At 35.7% G+C, this 21513-nt stretch overlaps 1 protein-coding gene across 10 annotated transcripts in view; it reads right to left on the reverse strand.

The window, feature by feature from the left end:
* The window catches only part of BLTP1 (bridge-like lipid transfer protein family member 1), a 125362-nt gene that overhangs the window by 59219 nt on the left and 44630 nt on the right, over positions 1-21513 (reverse strand). For all 10 annotated transcript variants that reach the window (XM_062573999.1, XM_062574000.1, XM_062574006.1 and 7 more), the window contains exons 22-37: positions 18170-18346; positions 15565-15693; positions 14396-14515; positions 12091-12368; positions 10481-10731; positions 9731-9989; positions 8478-9312; positions 7579-7649; positions 6773-6946; positions 6323-6443; positions 5311-5457; positions 4802-4929; positions 4147-4349; positions 2037-2234; positions 1179-1390; positions 710-861 (exon numbers count right to left, since the gene is read on the reverse strand). In XM_062573999.1, the coding sequence (XP_062429983.1) occupies positions 710-861; positions 1179-1390; positions 2037-2234; positions 4147-4349; positions 4802-4929; positions 5311-5457; positions 6323-6443; positions 6773-6946; positions 7579-7649; positions 8478-9312; positions 9731-9989; positions 10481-10731; positions 12091-12368; positions 14396-14515; positions 15565-15693; positions 18170-18346 (3455 nt within the window). The remainder of the gene's footprint in view (positions 1-709; positions 862-1178; positions 1391-2036; positions 2235-4146; positions 4350-4801; positions 4930-5310; positions 5458-6322; positions 6444-6772; positions 6947-7578; positions 7650-8477; positions 9313-9730; positions 9990-10480; positions 10732-12090; positions 12369-14395; positions 14516-15564; positions 15694-18169; positions 18347-21513) is intronic.

The following is a 21513-nucleotide window of genomic DNA, read 5'->3' on the forward strand; positions in this document are numbered from 1 at the left end:
TTGGAAATTCTTAAAATTGATTGAATCCTGCTTCAACTGTTACACAATAAATCATTGAGAACTTCCGCTACAAGAAAAGGCAAGAATATTAGAAAAATCATGAAGAACACTTTCTAATGCATAGCTATATACTGAGCTTAAACTACTGACACACAGGAACATTTGGTTTGTTCCATTATAAGAACTATATAATGAGTTTATTCTATACAAATACATATACAGTTTCATCACAGTTCACTTGGAGCTTCAGAGATGCTTAATATCTACTATATTTACCACTATAAATCTTCAAGCATTCACATACACATGCACACAAAATACAAAAAAACTGTCCTGAACTTTACAGTGCAACAGCAATAAACCATGGTCCCCAGGTTGAGAACCAAAGTACTGGGTGATTCACTTCTCTCTCCTAATCAAAAAACAATATTCCCCTCATTTCTCCTTCATACATCTCATTCACACTGAAAGTTTTCTTTTTTTCTTTTTTAAATCACAACTAACTAAAAGTTTTCTGGCAACATTTCTATATAAATGATGACGGTTACAAATTTAAGTAACCAACTTACTTTGATATATATAGGTTCCAAAATTTTCATTTCCATAAAAGCTTCAACAAACGTTAACATCACATTCAGAATCTAACAATACGACCGTATTTTACCAAGGTAGAATTATTTTATTTCTTGTAAATTAGATTAAGTTATACCTTGAAAATATATGGGCTGGCGAGCGCACATTGGTAGGAGCTGCAAAACTAAACCAAATTTCTTTGATTGTTAGCTTCATGCTGCAAGAGTCTGGGGGAGGAGGCATCAAGGGTAAATCCTTTTTCAGATCATCAGATTCAACTCCTTCATCCTTTGAAAAGGAAACCCAGAAAGCAGAAAGTGAAATTGTTTTCAAAAGTAGTCAAAAGGCACTAGCACAATAGCCTACTGTGTATCACCCGCAATAAATAGCTTTATATGCATTTAGGTAAACAAAAATAAATCAATGCTGCCCACAAACTCTTCTGAGACAGTATCAAGAGACCCTGATGAAAGCTGGAAGTTTTGCGTGCAAACAGTTTTAATCCAGTTGGCAAAGAATAAATCCATTAAATTGTCGATTTTATACTATGAATTAATTACTATTTTTAAAAAAGCACCAATTAAATTAATGTAGCATGTACATACCTGCTCATCTGAAACTGAATTTCCATTAATATCTGAAGAGGGACTTATTCTATCACAAGGAAGGTTATCATCAGACACATCAGTATTATAACCACTACCAGTTGGAGAATCTGAAGAGTTATTTGATGCAAGCAATCCACCTCTCTCTGTAGCACTTGATTTACCCATGACTCCAAATGCATTATACAATACTGCCCCAGCTTGTCTTCCTCCTATAAAAGCACACACACCGAGAGTGTAAATCTTTGCTGTGCACAAACTTCCATCAGTTCTTATGCCTCACAGAAAAGATACATACAGAGAAAAATACATATGGTTTTGGTTAAACAAGATGCAATTGCACGTAGCAGTTTAACAGATAGTTATAGAGCTTTTTTTATTTTGTTTCAAGCAAAGAAAGAACATCCAAAATGCATAAAGACTGTTTTTAAACACTGTTCCCTGCAAAGAAGAGCTTGGATGACAGAAAATAGATATACACTTTTTTTCTTTAAGAAGTTAGCTTTCCTCCCCCAAATAATGCTCTGGCCCTCTATGCAAACACTTACTGCAGATATGATTGTAAGGTCAGGATTTAAGTGAACTGTGAAAGCACCAATTCCTACCTTCACTTCAGATTCCAAAACTGTAAGAAGTACTTTATATAGAATTATTTTAAACACTATCATAAGTGGTATTGATTGCTATAACAATTCCATTATGAGAAAATCCATGCTTTGATCTGATTTATTATTATTTAGACATGTACTATTTAGTATCAGCAACTTTTACTTAAATAATTGGCAAACTAAAAGACCTAATATCACATTTGTTTTCAATTTCATGAAATAAAATAATATAAAGCCTACATAGTCTTACCTTTTATTGTTAAATTTTCAATTCCACACTCAAACATTATCCAACCCCACTTCTCTTGACTAGGACCAATTCGAGTTACATCTGGAACAGCTTGTTGATCTGTTTCATCCACAAAAGAAAACTCATCTAACTCTTCCAAAGTAAAGAGAACTTTTGATTTCCCAAAAGGAATAGCTGTTATTGCACAAGTTCCAATATCTGTGAAAACAAACATATTCACCACTTTGTTATAACAATAAAAAAAAGTTTACATCTACAAATCATCCTTTGAAGTTTACAGTGTTTTGAGAGCATCGCCCCTTCAACATTCCTCGAACACTGGGGTTGGGGGAGGAGGAGAGGGAAGCACAAGCAAGGGCAGAGAGAAAGCACTGCTTATACATTTAAGAGTTTTCTTCACAGTGTGTTTACACGGAAGCAATAGTAATGGGAAACAGGAAGGGTAATTTTTAAGTTTGGAAAAGCAAGGACCAAGTAACATAAAGCCAAAGCTTCAACATACTGCTAATCCTAACCCACTTGCCATCTTCATCTTTTTGTGACATGCGTCTAAACAAGCTCTTCAGGTTTTTATCTGAAACTGGCTACTGATCTGAGATCACTTTACAAAAAGCCCATTCCTAATAAATACTGTCTTTAATTTGTCACTGATAAATTTTGGATGATATTGACATTGCTCTTGGATAACACATTTTATTAGATATCCATTTGGTGATATTTAAAAATTAAGTTTTAATTTTAATTCAAAGTCTACTTCTTAGTTGGAAGTGTATCTACGTCTATGTTGGGAGGATGTAAAGCATTAAGTCTCACTAAGAAAATACAGACTCAAACAATTTTTAATTCATTATGATCTTCGGTGTTAAAGAGCCAAGAGAGGGCTATGCATCCTTGACTTCTTTGATGTTAGGATGTAGCTCACACATAGATCCTTTCTTCTAGTGACATTTCTGGAGGAATATTTTCACATAATGATATAGCTACTCCCTACTACCTCATACACAGAGTTAAATGCCAAATATCTGGGGAAAACAACCACACTAAGTCAATTCACCCTTCCATATAAACCTCACTCTCTGTCCCCAACTGATAACAGTAGTCATTGTCAAAGTATACATGAAATGTTGATTTCTTTAGAGAGATATTTCTCAAGCATTTTAAACAGAAGATGAGTTTTTTTCAGTTAGAACTCAAAAATTACCTAGCCTTTTTGAGTGTCTGCAGCCTACCTAATAGTACACTGCTGCAAAGAGATCATTCATTACTAAATAAAAACGAAGTTAAACATTTTGGTGGTTTTATTTTTTCCCAATATTATTTACTCATTCATCTCTGCACATGTTTTTTAGTTGTTGCTTGGCTTTTAGTTATTCTTGTTTAACAGAGCACATTATGTCCTAAAGATTTCTGTTCTTTATAGGACAAAGTAAAACATGGCACTGACACAGATCACATCAGAAGTGAATCAGATTTAACTTAACAAACAATATAAAGAAGTCAGTATATTCAAGGCTCCTTATCAGGATGTAACATAACAAAAATCATCTCTGCTTATGGCCATTTTAAGCTTTTCCAGGACCAGAAGTTATAGCAACTGAATTTAATCTATAATCTCTTGAAGGAATTTCTATATCACAAGCAAGAATGCATATAGATCACATGCATCTTATTTTCAGTTTTAAAAATACTATAATTAAAAATCTACAGCTTGTCATACTGGTGTTCCCAGTGCAACAGATACATTGTATCTATCTTGAAATTGTTAGACAATAAGAAAATAAATAAGCATAATTCATTCCCTGCATAAGGTGACAAATAATGGTAGTTGTGTATTGTTCAAGGAAGAAGGTGAGCTGGGAAGAAGGAAGCCTGGTCTAAAATTTTATCAATATGTATCAATTCTTACGATCTGCCATCTACCACACATACTGTTCAGGAACTAGTCTCAGTAATTTTCACTCTGTCTACATGTGAAGTGTACAGACTAGTAAAATAATAGAAAATAACTCAGAGTAACTATCCTGACCTTTTTCAGAGTATCTGTAAAATCTTCAGGTTCAAGAGACTTAAAATTAAAAAAACAAAAGAAAAGCAAGAAAAGCAAGCTTACCTGTCGTGTCAAGGCCTCTAAGTTGTCCATGAACTCGATGGATGTTCAACTTCGCAGCAATTTCTTTTCCTTTTTCTGCTCCAGCGTTGGATCTCAGTGAGCCAGAAGACTGAGGCTGCATTTTACTGGCTTGGATGTAACGATCAAAGGTAACAGAATTCCTCCCAGTTTCTGCATTGTTTGAAGTCTCCTCAACTATACCCCTTTGAAGAGAAAGGAAAAAATAATCAAGCAAATCATAGATAGATGTGATCTGATTTTTTTTTGTTGATGTTTAAAATTTTAAGTAATGTTGGCACACCAATATTAGGAATTCCTTGAAAGTTCAGAAGACAAATATACTTCAGTTAAAAAAAACAATACTGAAAAATTTAATTCTATGTTGCATGACAGGTAAGAGTTAAAACTGAAGTTCCAAAATTATTTAGAAAGGGTTCTTCCACCTCACAGAACCTGCAGTTCTAATTAGATATTAGGTGTTAATTTAACAAACCACTGAAGGTACATTAACTCAGTCATGAAATTTTTTCAAGTTTTTGCATCTGAACTTCAAAACCATGGGTCAAAAAGCTGGTATTACTGCAGGTACACCGGAGTACTGCCTTTTGACTAACATCACAAAAGAGTCAAAAATAATTACATGTGTTATTCTTACCTATTCATACGAACTTGTGTAGCAATTCTATCAAAACACAAAGCCACTAATGAAACATGAGTCACAGTTTTGCCAGAAGCAACCCCTGGGGATTCGTCAACAGATGCTTGCAATAAACACAGGTTCACCTATACGCAAAATTCACCAAAAGAGTTAAGAAATTTAGAAAAAAGTATGACATTAAACATGCATCACTATTTTCTGATACAATCTTGTCGTAGCTTCTGATTAAAATTAATGTCTTTTTAAAGATAAAACAATCCCACTAAGAAGATGCAAAAACATCATTTCAAGACACCTGCAGTCAGAAATCTTTATAGTTGTTACTGCTTAACTTGCATTGCTATTACAATATTGAGCAGCTCATATAAATTCTATTCTGTTTAAAACTTGAGCTATTTATCACAAATAAATAGCTTCACTTAAGCTTTTCAGAAATGGACAAAGACACCAATTAAGCGTCGTTTTTGAAACACACATTAATAATAAGCTAAACAAAAAGTTGTTACCTTCGGTATAGAGACATTGGCCTGAAGACCTTTAATTGTCACATTATCTTGCTTAACTGAAAGATTGGTCTGTGCTGGCCCCTGGTTTGTTGTTCCTGTAGTAGTAGTGTCTATTTTTGTTCCTCTAATATCCTGTTTGGAAGACAACTTGAAGGGAAAAAAAAAGAACGTTATCACTTAATAGTTCATTCTCATTTAGACTCAGAGCTGCTCAACTAAGGAAAAACAAGATGGCTTATTAGCACTAAAGTAATGGGAGATTCTGACTTCATTTAAAGCACAATATCATGATTTTTAGAATCAGGACTGTAGCACCTACAGATAGGTTAAGCTTAGGCTAATCTCCAATTAGCTTTCAAGTGATCAGATTTCAGCTTAAAAGTTTGTGTTGGAATTTGAGTTCCACATAGAAGTTACATGGAACTCATTATGAAATAAATAATATTCTTTAAGCTATGAAGTCTGAGATAACAAATCCAAGAGCATAAACATAGGCATTAACTTGGATAGAAAGAATTCCTAATTCTGTAGAACTACTATACAACATTTTCAGACGAACTTATTTTAAGGTATCAGGTGAACTGCAAAGAAAAACACATACGCTTTTATAGCTTAGCTTCCTCAGCCTCACAGTGACCACCTCCCTCACTACTGTAAAATAATAAACTATATATTGCTAATATGAATTAATATGTAAGAATATCAGTTGTACTAATTTCTAAGAACAGAACATGATCTCAAGTTAATTATTGCCACTAGTAACAGTGAAAAAACTTCAGTTTGCTTCAGTTTGACCCTAAAAGTAACAGAAATTTCTGATCACTGAACATCAGTAAGTAATAGTTCGTTATAAAAATGTGCACACATTAAGCATAAGATAAAATAAAGATGTATTCCAAAATTAATATATGCAGTTATCTACTCCATATCAAACAATTAAATTAAAACTACTTCTATATAAAATAAACTGTTTTTTCAAAACTTAATGCATTTTTCTTGTTCACTTACTTACATTTTCTGAGAAGGTTGTTTTGCTGTTCTGTACTGCATCTCGAAGAACTTTGCAATGCAGATCATCCACAATTGCTGCTGGGTGTCGAGAACTAGCACAATGCACCATTGCTTCTATGTATCTGTGAAAGGAAAAAAGCCCCCAAAGACTATTTAAACGTCCAGTTTCACGTGATACACCAAAACTATTTATTTAACATTATAAAGAAATAAATTAAGCAGTGACAGAGAGAAAGCATACTTCCGTGATAAGCAAAACAGTCTTCTAGCTTTTTTCCAACAAATACAGAATTACATTCACTGGGTACAAGGCACTGCTGTTTCATTAGTCATGTGTCATTCAGTCCTTTAACCTACACCTTTGCTAACCTTTGAACTCAACAGCTTTTATTTTAGACAATTTTTAGCATAATCATTTAACAGAACACTATTTAAAGGGAAAATTAGTTACCTGTCTAGTGCCTCTGCTACCAGAGGAGTCAGAACTACATCTACAGCACCCTTTACTTCAACAATTGCTGTTGTCCTAGTCTGGGAGACTGGGTGATCCAACGTCCATTCTTCTGTTATCGTTTCATCATCTGTATTTTCTGCAGACTTCTTTTCCAAAGGAGTGTAAGGCGTACTAAACAAGTCAAATACATATTAATAATCTAGATTTGTAAAAGAAATATGAAATCATATCACTAAACCCTCGTATCTTGCATCTTACAATAATCTTAACAGAATTTCTTCGATAATTTCATCAAGCAATCTTGGACAGCAGATCCAGACTAAATCAACACACATCCATTTCAAGGGAGGAATCTACAGGCATTCAGGAAAGCCAGCTATTTCAAGTGATAAACAAGTAAAGCATGCTTAATAAATTGATTTACACCTACAGCTACACACACAACAAAGTGTTCCTCATCATTAACAGTGTATAACCACATTTTCCACTTGCTAAAATTCTTTTGCAGTATTCCTGGTATGACTTCAATTCTTAATAGGTTGGAGCCTGAGATTTTACTGCATAGTTCAGAAAGCACAAAAATTCAACTTTTCCATCATGTACTCTTTCTGACCAAAACCAAACATTTTGAAACAAAATCCTTTATGTTGTTCTAAAATAGATCAGTACTGAAAATACTGCTGACAAATCAGATTTGGGAAAGGTTAACAAGACCCAAAATATTTAACAAGAGTATCAAGAAAACCCTACTCCTTTATGCTTTAAAAAGACATGCTAATAATGTTATGCAGTGTTTAACTTACGTAGATGTTGATCCCGTAAGCTGCATGCCTCTGTCCAGTAATGAATTAGCTGTGAGACCCTGTTTAACAATCTAATAAAAAAGTACAAAGAAATCTATTACATTTCTTCTATATATGACAAAAATACCCAAGGAATCTTCAAGTGAAGATTCTTCTTACAGTTTTTTCCCAAAGACACCTCTTGTTTTTCTTTTTCACTCATACATAGATTCTCCAATCCAGTATACAAAAACTGTTTGGTTTCATTTTTTTTAACTGGCTTGAGAGACCAGAGATTTGCATAGATAGTGACTATTTTTTTTTAAATAGTTTTCAAATAATAGTCTATAAAATGCTTAAATGAACATATAGTTTTTGGTGCTAATGGATGACAAGATTTACTTCCAGAGATTAGGTACCAATTTCTATCGAATCATTTGCATTATTTTTCATACACTTCATTTCAGCTCCTTCCTTATATACATATGCTTGTATCACATAAGTCACAGAAAAGAATTATATAATTCATTTACTTTGAAGTAAAGCATTTACAGTCTATCATATACTTTATCAATATCAAACATACTGCTACCAAAGTTGTGTGTAATATATATTTTAACCAAAATTCATGCAAATAACCTTCAACTGCATGTCATTCAACAGGTAGCATTTCTAAGTACAATAATCAGAATTCAGAGCTCATATCCTATCCATAGAATTCTAACTTGGTCTCTTCTTTTCCACAACCTCCCAGCCACACAGTCAAAGATAGGAAGTCTGAAATCCAAGGTATTTCTTTACTAAAGACAGAAAGCTTCAAGTTTCTCATGATTTAATTTATACATGTGTATTTAACAATTTTAGCTTGTTTTAAATTCTTATTCCTTTCTCTACTGCTCCTTCTCCTCTATCTTCCATACCTTAAAAGTTGGGATAGAAAGCTGCTCAAAAGATGATGAACTTTCTTCACTCGTTGGTGTGTCAAGGTCTAAAGGACGATGTAATGAGGATTTTGAAGTTCTTTTATTAGTTGGATGCTTTACTGACCAGTTGATCACCTGGAACTGCGTAAGATAGTTTTGGTAACATGCCATTACAGGCTGCTGGGAAGTTATTTGCTCAGTTTCTACAGTCTTCTCAGATTCCACAATATACATGGGGTCATCCTCTCCTCCCAGAGCCGAAACAAATGATGCCTGTGAAGGATGAGTCTTAATTGGTAAAACTTTAACATCTTGACCAATTTCTCCATGGGCTGTACTTGTTAAAGGCCCTTCTATACTGTGGTAAATAGATCCCCTACTGTATTCAATTTTCTGAGCTTGTTTTTTTCTCTTCCTCCTCCCTGGATAAGTTCCTGGACCTTCATCACTACTTATGGGTTCAAACTCTTCCGCTGCAGAAAAGTAAGCTTCACTATCAGCCATTGACATACTGGAATCCATTGAACGATACTGGTGAAATGAGTTTGAATCTGCAGATGGAGTATATGGAAAAGAACCAAAGCTCCTCCTCTGCTTCGGAGAATCCAAGACATTCTCATCGCTGCGAGACACATCGCTGCTGAACTGCACGCCAACCTGAACAGGCTGCTTGTCTCCATAGAAGGCGGCAGTAAGGCTCTTGGTGCTCCCAAGCCGGGTGGAGCAGACAGATGCTTGCCGTTTCAGTGGAGACCTCAGGGGAGATTGACCAACAGACCTTTCCTGGTTGCTAGGAGATGCAGGGCTACCCTCTGCACCCTCACCTGCAGCACTGGAATCACAGATTAGAAGTCTTTGATTATTAAATTATTAGTGCTTTTTCTTTTTACATTATAGGAGCTGTCAAGCATTTAAGCTACTCCACGACTTTCCTTTAGCACAGCAATTATTTTTGTAACACTGGTTGCACGTTGAATTCTGCTACTCATTAGTCCACTTGTCTATGTGGATGCGAAGCACAGATGAACTGTAATGGCAAGTACTACTGTCATACACGCTGGATTTTTTTAATCTAGATTAGGAAATCAATCCCTATTAGCAATCTAAATTTGCATTCAAACTAGGAAATGAATTTCAGCAATGACTTTAAAAATAATCAGTATTGTATAAATTGTTAAATTTAAGGTTTATTCTTGCACAACATGTTCAAGACTCCAACTACACTTCTATTCTCCACAGAGAATACTAACCTTCCACGACTATCTTCTCTTTTTGCACCAGGAAAGTACTCCTTTTGTCCCAAGTGATCCTCAGTAGCAGAAGATGGGCTTTCCTTCTCACCTGCAAGCAAAGGAAGTGCTGCACTAGAACTGCTCGTTTCCTCTGAAGATGATGAGGAGCTATGGGAACGTAATGGCACTTGTAGGCTCAGATGTTGTGCCTTTCTTTCTATTTCTATACCCATAGATCTACAATCCCAATCTTTTCGTTTCACACCATTTGTTTTACCTAGATTCAGAAAAAGAAAAGAAAAAATTAGTATTTGATAATACAATTGCAATGGTCTCTTCCCTAATCACTGAAATAAAAATCCTTATTGAGCAATAGCCCTACATTCTAAATGCACACATACTAGCACGCCATACTAATAAAAGTGAATAAGTTTATAGCAACAATACATCAAATTCTCTTGGCTGACTGCTTTCTAGATAAGTAAAACAGCTGTACATCTGTACATCAAAAAAATTTATTTTACTCCAAAAAGGTTTCAGTATGTGAAGGTTTGCCTTCTTCTACCAAGTACCATGCCACTATCTGCTCTCAGAAGTTCACAAGGGCCCAGAACCTCTTGTAGTAACAAGAGCACAACTGCTCATTAACCACAAACAATCAGAAAAAAAAATCTAAAATTACTCAGGATCTCTTAAACTGAAAAAAAGAAATGCTTAAGAAATTTGTGGGCAAATTGAATAAAACTGCATTTCTTTGTGCATTCTCACCATCTAAGATTTTAGGAATCTCCTTAGTAATTATCCATTCTCCTGGCTGCAGTAAAGACTGCCCATAAAACATATCAGATTCTGCACTTGTACTTGAGAAAGCAGAGCTGCTTGAAGGTGTTAGTTCCTCTAGCTTGAAGAAGTCTAGTCCTGTTACTGTGCCACCAAAGAATCGACAACCACCGAGGCAGCCACACTTGTTCTTGCTTCTCTTATTCTTCAAATTATCATCAGGCCACAAAAACCACAATCTACAAACAGGCAGAAAAACAGAAGACAGAATAAAAAGATGACCACATCAGACTTGAGCACATTTAAAGTCGGTGAAAACAAGATTAAAAGATATTCCCTTCTTAGACAGGGGCTCATATTTCACTCAGCATGAAATGAATAAGCCAGATTTGTATCTAAAATGTAGGTATCAGACATAACATGAAGAGTTAGCTTCATAAAGTAGTAAGTCATAAACTGTAGGCAGTACTCAGGCAGCCATGCTCTGGCACCAGTCATGTTCACCTGCCACAATACATGTTAATAACAACACACCTATCACTCCAGCACAGATGGTAATACTGTACATATACTTCACATTCATACTAGTTGCTCATTTCAGAGGTAGTTGTTCTTTGGGGGACAAGCAACCACAGTTACACCATTTTGTCCAAAGCTGCTCATCAGATTGCTCAGGACTCTTTAAGGCTCATCTTCAGGTCATCCCACAAACAAAGAACAAGTTTGATTCCCTTCCGCAGTGGCCCTAACCAGAAGACCACTGTGCATCGAGGGGTGCACAATGCAGCACAGCACAGGCCTGCACATATGCATAGCGCCCTGTGTATGCGCAGGCCTGTGCCGTGCTGCATTATGCTGCATGGAGAGCGTGGCCTCCAGGCCTGTGCTGCGCCTGTAACTCGGCAGGACAAACTTAGCTGGCTAATTATAACGACACAACCTGTACGCAGCTCCCACATGGCGCCTGCAATTACACTACCTGCATATCCTTGTCTTCATCTAAAATTGCAACAAGTTCTTAGGCGAACGATCTTTTTGTTTGACAGGAGAAATGATGAATATGATTGTTTTAAGAATGAGCTCAAAAGCCCAAGTTGTCAGGTAACCTTTCCCCAGACAAGATCTACATGGTTTGCTGTGCCTTGACTGGAGGCCCATTCAATGCTACAGATCTCAAGGTTCCCAGTGCTTGAAGAGATACTAAATTATCTATCATCCTCTTTTTCCTTACAGTATTAGCTCAAATAAATGGTGTTCTAAGCAATACTTAACAGATTCTGAATGCTTTTGTTCTGGGATCATAATGAACCAACACATTCTGGTGCAAAACAGAACCTTAAAATTTGGAGAACTGGAATGAGGGAAGGAAAATTAAGTTTCATCAAAAAGAAAATCATAGTTTTGTATAGTCCAAGCACATATCTAACAACCTCATAACTGAGCATTCAGCATACTTAAAAACAAACAAACAAAAAAAACCCCAAACCTGTAGTCTATGCAAGCAAAAAATACAAAGTTACACCTCTGGATGAATATATGAACTTAGACAAAAAAAAACCAGACCATTGAAATACATCTCCTCCAACAGTGCCTCTTACCTCTTAGTTCGGTTATCATGTGTTTCTAAGAAATGTCTCTGTACTTCATGTTTAGAAGGATGATCTGCAGCTAAAGCAATATCTGCAGTGATGAGTCCCAAGTTGACAGATCCAGCTTCCAACCAATACGCCCTCCTCAATATTGGCTGAAGACCAGTTCGGCAATTGTTCACTTGCTCAACATACTGTCTCAGTTGAAAATCTTGGATAGCAGCACTTATCCCTTCTCCAACAGACTGGTTATGGAGATTGCAGTTCGCAATGCGTATAGCACCCATCTAAAAATGTGATGAAAAAAGGCAAAAACACAACCCCTGAATAGTTGCAAGTTGCAATAGAACAAAGAAAGAGTAGTCTTAAACTAATGAATAGCCCACCTAACACATTCCAGAAAGATCTCTGTACCCCACTGTCTCTAAAAAGACAAAGGACTAGTTTTATATGGATGCAGAAAAAGAGGTAAGCTAAAAATTAGTTCAAGACAACTTCTAAATAACCAGATCTCTAATTAGGAGTCTCCTTTTGTAAAAAGATCAAAAGAAAATTCTCAGATTTGGACAGGCGATGCAACGAACTTTTAAAAATTTAAAATATTGCTAAGTTCTTAATTTAATCTAGAAAACAGTAAGTCTCAAACTTCTGACATCATAGATAGCATTGTATGTCCTCAGAAAACAAGAACATTGATTATATACTTTGAATATGAAGCTGTATTAACTTGTAGAATACATATATTTATCTCAATACAATTAATAAACACCTCATGGAGGTATTTATGAGCAGTGTTAAACAGTGCAAAACTCAAAATGCAAAAAAATTCCAAGTTCTGAATTTTAACTCTGATCCATTAAAGTAGTCTTTAAATGATCATACTCCATTTTTTGCACTGACTTAACTCTAGTAGTTCTGCTGAACCAAACGGCACACAGAGCCTATCCCATGAAAAGAACAGTACTGGCAGGAGCCAGCCTTCTCCAAAGAGAAATCAGAAAATTCCTCGCTTTAGCCCTTCTCTTCACTGTGGAAGCTGGTTACTGCAAAAGTAACCCACATGTCCATGCTGTGTCAATCCTCCCTGAAACTTGTACATAACAATAAAAGATGACACAGCCCAGTCATGCATACTCAGACTTCAAGCTTCACAGAATCTGAAGAGGTTAGAACAAGTTTCCTGAACTCCACAGGTCCTCTCTAAGAAGTCACAGCGAGATACCTGAAAATTTTAAATTGAGTTTTCAAGCTTTTTACAAGGAAAGGAAGGAAAACTGAATCTGTTTTAGCATTAAAACTAGTTTTAATACTAAAACTGGTTTTAGTATTAAATTACTACTTTTCATCTCTGTCACAGGTTTTTAAGGAGCACTGGATACCTAAGTTTTTTTCCCCCCTCCAAACAAAATATTCTGGGAGGACAATGTAGCTAAAGAGCAGTTAAAATTTTTAAACTGCCTTTGAAAATACTGCTGTTTATATTCATGCTTGCAAATTTTGTAATACTGGATTCCAAAGACTTTGGAGATTCAAACATTTTTTGCTACCACAAGGTATCATGTCATTCAAACTGCATAAAATTAATTACTGCTCTCCTTCAATTAGATTCTTGCTCATAATGTGAAACTGTCCCCAAAACCTTACCCTTTAAAGCTACCTTTCAAAATTCACTTTAACAATAGACAGCACATCTACCACACAGTTACATCAGCATAATGGTTTTCTCCTTTCTTGTTATCGTAACTATATTCCTTCTTAACGTTTGGTTTGCTGTAAGTTATTCTAGCTCTCTAGTGTAACAGAAGAAAATATCAGCTCTTCTCCATTCATCCTTTTTTGAATAGAGGCAACACTGCACCATTACCACCAGTCAGGTAATGGCACAAACACTCCTATATCTGTCAGAGATACATATTAATGCAAACACACAATCCTTCTCAATCATTTCCAGCTTATGAACTATTAACTTATAGCACACATTTCAATCAGTCCCCAGATTCGTACAGTAGCATTTATACTACCTAATTTATTATTATTATTATTATATGAATCCTACAGCTCACTCTTACTTTGGCTGGTATCTTTACCATTTTTCAAGATCATCAACACAATTATTCAACAGATCCCAGACTGCTCGTCTCCTGGCCCAGTCCGACCCTTTCAACACCAATCTAGTAACACTCAACGTTTAAAAAATTCTGCTTCATCTATTGCATGTAAGGAAGCAACAGATTAACATTAATGTTGTATACAAAAATATAAAGAAGTCTATTGATAAAAAGTATTTTAATTGCTGTAAGTCACACACTTTTACCTTGATATTGGTGGCACAGCCATGTTCTACCACATACAGATCTGCTCCATCCACGGCTAAGCGTGTCATAGTATACTTTAAGTCATCAGATGTAGGGCATGGTCCAGGGACACAGTTCATCTAAAAGAAGATTTAAACATACATTAGGAGATTAATTTAATTTGTTCTTATCCTTTTGTTTATCTTTTGTTTAACAGAGGGTTGCCACTAGAGCAATAGTTGCTAATTCTACACTAACAGCACAGATATGAGAGATGAGGTGTTTATTTGGATTTTACTGCTGACATTAATTTTCTCTAGTTCATGTTCATATTTTGCTGGCAACATCAGTAGATTCTCTTGGCTCTCCTGGCTTCCACCAGCAAAAGGCAAATCAAGTCCCCTAAGAGAATATCACAAAAGCTGGAACCTATAGATTAAAAGAAGGAGCAATTGAAGAGATGAGATTCAAGACTCATACTTAACACATGGCAAATCTCCTTAGTCTTCAAGTGACTACCCACATGGACTCCAAGAGACCAACACCAAAGTAGAATCCACAAAGACAAACAAACAGTTATCTGCTTGCTCAGGACACAGCAGCACAATTTCACATTTAAAAAAAAAAAAAAAGCCCATTAGAGCTGTTAGCTCAAGTTTCTCATCAAAGCACTATTTCATCACCAGAGGACAGCGGATGAAAAAGTACTATTAAAATGTGCCAGGAGTGCGAGGGGGAAGTATACTCTTTGACTATTAACGGAGGGATAGACAATAGGCCAAAAGCCATAGAAATATTATACAGTTGGGCAGCATTCCAGAACAACAACAACAACAAACAAGCAAAAATCAGGGCTTGAAGAAAGCAAGACAGCAAGCCAGCACCTACATTGTTAGATGGGCACTGCAGAAGTTCCAGCCCATTGGCACTGAAGGGGTAAGAAACTAGATATAACTCTTATGGATACTGTGTGCCAAAATAATCCATACAGCTTAAAAACATGTTTTGCACCAGAAAAAAAAATCCACAGAAAAGTCCATTTTCTAAAAGCATAATTAGCTATAATTTATTGAAGGGGACATTCAACCTGTTTATATACTCCATAATTCTTGATTATTTTAAGACTGAAGTCAAACTGTTTTAAAAATATGAGTGTGTAGTGAGAAATCAAGACTGATAAAAGGATTACCTTAGAGTCACAAAACCGACGATCAATTCCATGTTGGCATATTATTACAGATTTTGGCCTTTCCAGTTCAAACTCACGGCACACCACATGAAATACAAAGCTCTGTCCCCATTCCAGAAGACACGCAAGCTGTAAGCAAATAACAACAGGTTGTCTAACAGCAAGTACTCAAAATAAACTTCCAGTATTTGACAGATTAGTGAAAGAACATCACTAGAAGTTGGCAGATAAGGAGGGGTAAAAACAAACAAAAAAATGCCAGCATAACATACTGGTTGCATTAGCTTTGGTTACACACAACCTACTTCCTGTTACTCAGGATTGTATTCTGTGTGCTTGCGTGTGTATGTGTGTATGTCGTGACAAGCAAGTTCCTGTAATTTATCATAGGCAGCACTGTGACATCAAAAAAATTTCTAAATCATTTCTTAACCTAAGGAAACAGCTTTGCTCTTACAGTCAACTGAGCAGATAGTTATTAACATACTGCTCACCTTATTTTACCTCAAAAAAAAAGAAATATTCCTATGAGTTTTCATAATTTAAATGCCATACTTCCTTGTATATGTATAACCCAAGTTACATTTAGAAAGCATAAGAGGAAACTTGCTAAATCCAACAGTGTTGAATGTGGCTGGACCTAATAATTAGCCTATTGTTGACTAAAATCTTTATAGAGTTAGCTTCTTCATAAAGGAAATGAATCACGACTGTCTCTATTATGAGAGGGAAATGGATTTTCTTTGGCTGCCTGAAGGAAAGTGCACTTAAAATCAGCAGTAATTTAACCATAATTTAATATAACTATGACTGCTTTGCACAAAATCTTCTTCTCCTTAGCGGTATACCTTCACAAATTCCTGCAATACACTGCCCTATGAAAGGGGAAAAAGACAATGGCCCTGAAACAGCAAGTTCAAGCTTCATAGCAGTGCTGACTATTAAAAAAAAAAGAAAAAAAAAGAAAAAAAAAGAAAAAAAAGAAAAAAAGAAAAAAAGAAAAAAAATCCCACACGATGTATACAACTGAAAATGGTTTTGTAGGGCAAGAAAACCCTTAAATTGCATCAAAAATTTAAAAAATGTTTTCTAAGCTTAGAGTATTTTGAATTAGCTAGATTTAATCTTGAAGTTTAAAGCAGTGGAATAAGTACTACAGATTGTCTGAAATCTGTATACATAGCACAAAAATGCTATCTGAAGTCTATTCTTTAAATTCACTGAGATTGCCTAAATTTCATCTAAAAATTGTGCCTTATTTTCATTTTATTTGCTGCAGAAGTCTTAGACTGAAAGTAGCTTTCAATCCTAGAAAATACTGCCAGTTTTTGCAGAATGAGGGGGGTGTAAGAATGTCTTTAAAAAAAAAAATCAAAGGGTAACCACTAAATAGAATTAATCTATTTTTCTCCTGTTTCAGAACACAGTGACAAAGCACAAAGCAATCTTTTCTAAAGATCTGGCAGGCCACACCAGTAATAAACCAAAGTGGCTTCCCTATTGTATACTTGGAGCCATTATTGTGTTTAGAAAACAAATGCAACACAAATGGCAAAGCTAAAGGAAGCAGTGCTGAGACTGACCTTAGAAATTCCGATGGTGTGAAATTCCAATGGTCCAAACTGTGTTCAGGTAGGATCTCCCAAGCATCAGCATTTACAAGGGGAGAAGGATTACTGAGCTACTAACTACTCTCCAAGTCCTGAAGCCTGCCTGTTCTAGATTCCCTCAAATTATCATCTTATTCGTCTCCTACTTTAAAACACCGCTTTGTCCACAGCTTTCTGTGGAAAGCCAGAACTTCATTGGCATATGGCTAAATTCTTGCCATATGCTCTACTTGATACCCCTGTAGTTGGCAGCATCCTTTCAAGTAAGTCCCTGTACATCGTTGAGAAACTTAAATCTGCGTGGTAACAAATTGTCTTTCAGCCTGTGTGATCAAAACTAGGTATTTCATTTGTCCTTCTAAGAAATTTATCAAGTAGATGTAATGAACCTCCATCTCTAAAATTCATCATCATGAGTAATACTAACCTCAGAGCAAGTCACAGACAACTTGACCCATCTCACATTTAAACCTTTGGAATAGGATTTCATTCTCGTCTTCCCAATGCCTGCTAATTTATGGATGTAGAGTACAAAACCACCTAATCTACTTACAGAGAAGTATTATTTACTCTGCAATTAAACCACCTGAAGTGCATGTAGCTACTGTGGTTACCCTTCTAATCAGTACGTAAGTATATTAACACACAAAGATGCAACAAACATGCTTTTTGCATATAGTGACAGGAGGATCTGCTACTGACCTGCTCATGCTCTTTAACCATCAGCCTTTCAAATTCTCATATAACATTAGACACCCTGTCCTATCTAGATTCAAGATGAATGTCAGATTAATCCTATTTGGCATTTCCTATCCATTTATAGAAATGGCTAGACTTTCAAACGGTTAGATTTTCAAACTATAAGCTTGATATTACTTAAGGTACAGATACACCTAATTCAGTTGATACCACACATTTTCTAAAATCATTGCTATGCCAGCTTTACAGGAAAGAAGAAAGGTAGTATTTTGTATTGAACAGCTTCTAGAAGGTACCTGCGGTGCTGTAACTTTGGCCATAAGACTTCCAGCCTGCACATCAATCAGCCATGCATATTCTAAAGTGTCACTTCCAAGAGGCAGGCCTTCTGCTGAAAACATTGCGTGAGCGCGCAGCTGCAAGCCTGACAGGCTGATGTGGCCCTCTCTAAGAACTTCATCCACTGCAGGCCGCTGTTAAGGATAAACAAGTTAAGATGACTGTTCATAAAAATATATCAACAGAAAGTGCAAAATCTGTTGTCAGATAAGATTTGTATCCATTTTTCTTCACCTTTTAAATTCTGCTATCTTCCATACAGTTAGACAGTCCCAAGAGTTCTCAGCATTACAAGTGCAACAATATATGCACAAATCTTATAGGGGAAATTTATCTAACCCAAGCCAAAAAAAAAAGTTTTAATCAAGTAGGTTAGCAACCATCATCAGCTACCTTCTCTTGGTTATCAACAAATAGTGACATCATAGATAATTATCTATGATACTACAATAAAATGTTACTACAATAAAATATATTTTAAAAACTACAAAAGCATGTTTAATGATGGAACAGATCAACAGCATAAAGGCCCTGACTTGTGAAGGTTTGCTACTATTACAAAGCTTGCACATTATAAAAATAAATAAATAAACCAGAGACTATCCTCTAGATTGCACTTTCCAATAACGTATCTCTTGGCTATCTAAAGCAAAGCTACTTGCTTACAGATATGAACATTTGGATGTGAAACTTTTCAGATTACTAGAATTGCACCAGCCAGGGAAAAAGCTGAAAAGATACACTACAGGTTTATGACTACAGGAAAAGAAAGGTTTAAAGCTAGTAAGTGTAAAAAAACAAAAAACAAAATAAAAAAAGAACACACAATTTTTTCTTTCATTCAGTTTCTCAGTATGGTATCTTGCCCAGATTCTGTTCTCCGCTGTCAGCAAACCCTTTGGAGTCGTTTCTTGAAAAAGAAACACACCTTACTCTTTTTTTTTATTGCTAACACTTAGAAGCTATGCAAAAAATAGCAACAAAATTGGAATTAGGAGCACAAAGCAACAACGCTTGCTAGATGTGCACACAGAGGAACAACTCCTGTTCCCTGTGCATTGGTACTGAGAACTTTACACTTGAGGTTCAACTGTGAAGTATCAAGCAGCATTTTAAAGATACAAAACAGGAATAAAGGGTAAAAATAACATTTTTGTATCAAAGTATGAATGTTTTGCAATATTAAATGGTAAGAATGACATTCACAGTGGAACACTAGGTATTATTAACACACACAAGTTTTCTTGGCAATATTTTATAAACACGATATCCCGCATATTTATCTTCTTAACCTATATATGTATATATACATAAAAATATATATACGTGTGTGTGTTAGAAGAACAAAAAGAAGTCATGTAGTAATTCACACAAATACTCTATTACCATTGTATTTTACACAGCCAGTCACTTACACATTCCAGACTGTAAATATAATGTTAGGAAAGATAAAGACCCATCTCTGCTTATGCTTAATTTCTGGCTTTCCTCAAAATAACAAGTGCATCTCCCAAGAACAGCAAGAGAGGCAGGGAAATGAAGGCAGCTCTCGCCTCAACAAGGAGAGAGGGAGCAGGAGCTCGTAAGGGAACACGTCGCACAGAAGAAGCTGCAGAGCGTGCTGACGGCTAAACACTCCAACTTGAGGCAGGAGCAGGAAAAAACAGAAAGAAACAGGCTGCGGGCCGAGATCTATCGCAGCTCACATCCACTAGCTGGAACTAATTCTGCTTTTACTAATTTTTGTTCTGAAAAGAGGTAGAACGTTTTGCCCTTTTTATTCAACGCTCCCCCTGCTTTCAGGGAATCTGAGACAGAATAATAGGAATACAACCTAAGTTTATATATACAGATAGGTATAGATAAATACACCATGTGTAGTCTATAACTTTACAGATACATACATGCACACATACATTTATATTGTATACAAATTAATAAGAATATCATGAAAAAACTCCATGATAAAAGTCTCACAACTTTGAAATTACATCTTTAAAAATAAAGCCCCAAAAAACAAGGTTATGCCTTCAACCTCATTTCTACTTCCTTCTATATACGTGCTACAACACAGTAATTAACTTATAGGCTTGAACAACCCTTAAGTGCCTTATACACAGAACATGATATTCTTAAATAAGCAGCCATTCAAAAGCTTGAAGCCCTCATAGGATAAACAGAAAATACAAAAAGCCTTCCAGCAGACTTGGATATCCAAATGGTAAATTCTTAAAAAGTAATTTTTCACTACATAATGATCTATATGTTCAAACCATAATTCTCATTGACTTACATTGCACCTGCTGACAACCTCATCCAAATGAAAAACAAGCCCTACACAACAAACATATACCCAACTCCTGACAAAAGCTTAGAACTAAACTGAATTGCGTCTGCCAACATGCTACTGTTTCATCCATTTCTGTCAACTCTCTCAAAGAATGGTTCTATTATTCCTAGAAAGATTATTCACTTGCAATTCCTGCGACTTCATATCATCAATTTTTTAAGATTATTACTACAGATAACTGCAGAGTTGCAACCAAAATAAATGTGTTTAAGTTCCGCATTGTAATCAGGGATTTATTATTTACCAATTAGAGGTTAATAAGGTAATATCTCAAAAACGTGAGGGCTAACATTCAACCTCCAAGGATATCATTTAACTTTTTGCCATCAAGTTTATTATTTCTTCCCTTTCATTTATAGTCTCTTTTAGCCAGTCTGTAACCAGCTGTTATATTTAAAGTATTTTTGTGCCTACGGGACTGGGTCCAAATTTGGAAGTTTAAACAAGCATTGATCAACTCTCCTTTCATTACCTTGCTCACAAAAAGGAATGAAATAGATACGCATCTTCATCTATATACAATATTCTAGCTCAAAAGACTAGGAAGTGCATGAACTGACACAGAATTTACATTCTATGTCATTGACAGCAACATAATCCGAATACAGGGACTGAAAATAATCTGAAAGACACAGACTGAGTATTGTAATACTCTTAATATAACCAGTGTGTGCTTAAGCAAAATAACAGCTCCGACTGCTTACGAGTCATTCCTTGTGTCAACAAACTTCAGTCCAAAACTCTCACTGAGCTAATTCATCCATACATGCAATTTCTGTAAGCTTACTAATTAGAGCAAAGTAGTACACAGCTAGCTGACAAGCTACAAATAACAGTACCCATCTTTGTCTCATCAGTTATTTCCAAAGTATGGCTCATGACTCCCAGCTATCCCCACTCTCCAAGAAGTGAGGAAGATCACTGGCAGTAACAGTATCAACTATAAGATAC

This window comes from Rhea pennata, chromosome 4, assembly GCF_028389875.1.
Source record: "Rhea pennata isolate bPtePen1 chromosome 4, bPtePen1.pri, whole genome shotgun sequence".
NCBI lineage: Eukaryota > Metazoa > Chordata > Aves > Rheiformes > Rheidae > Rhea > Rhea pennata.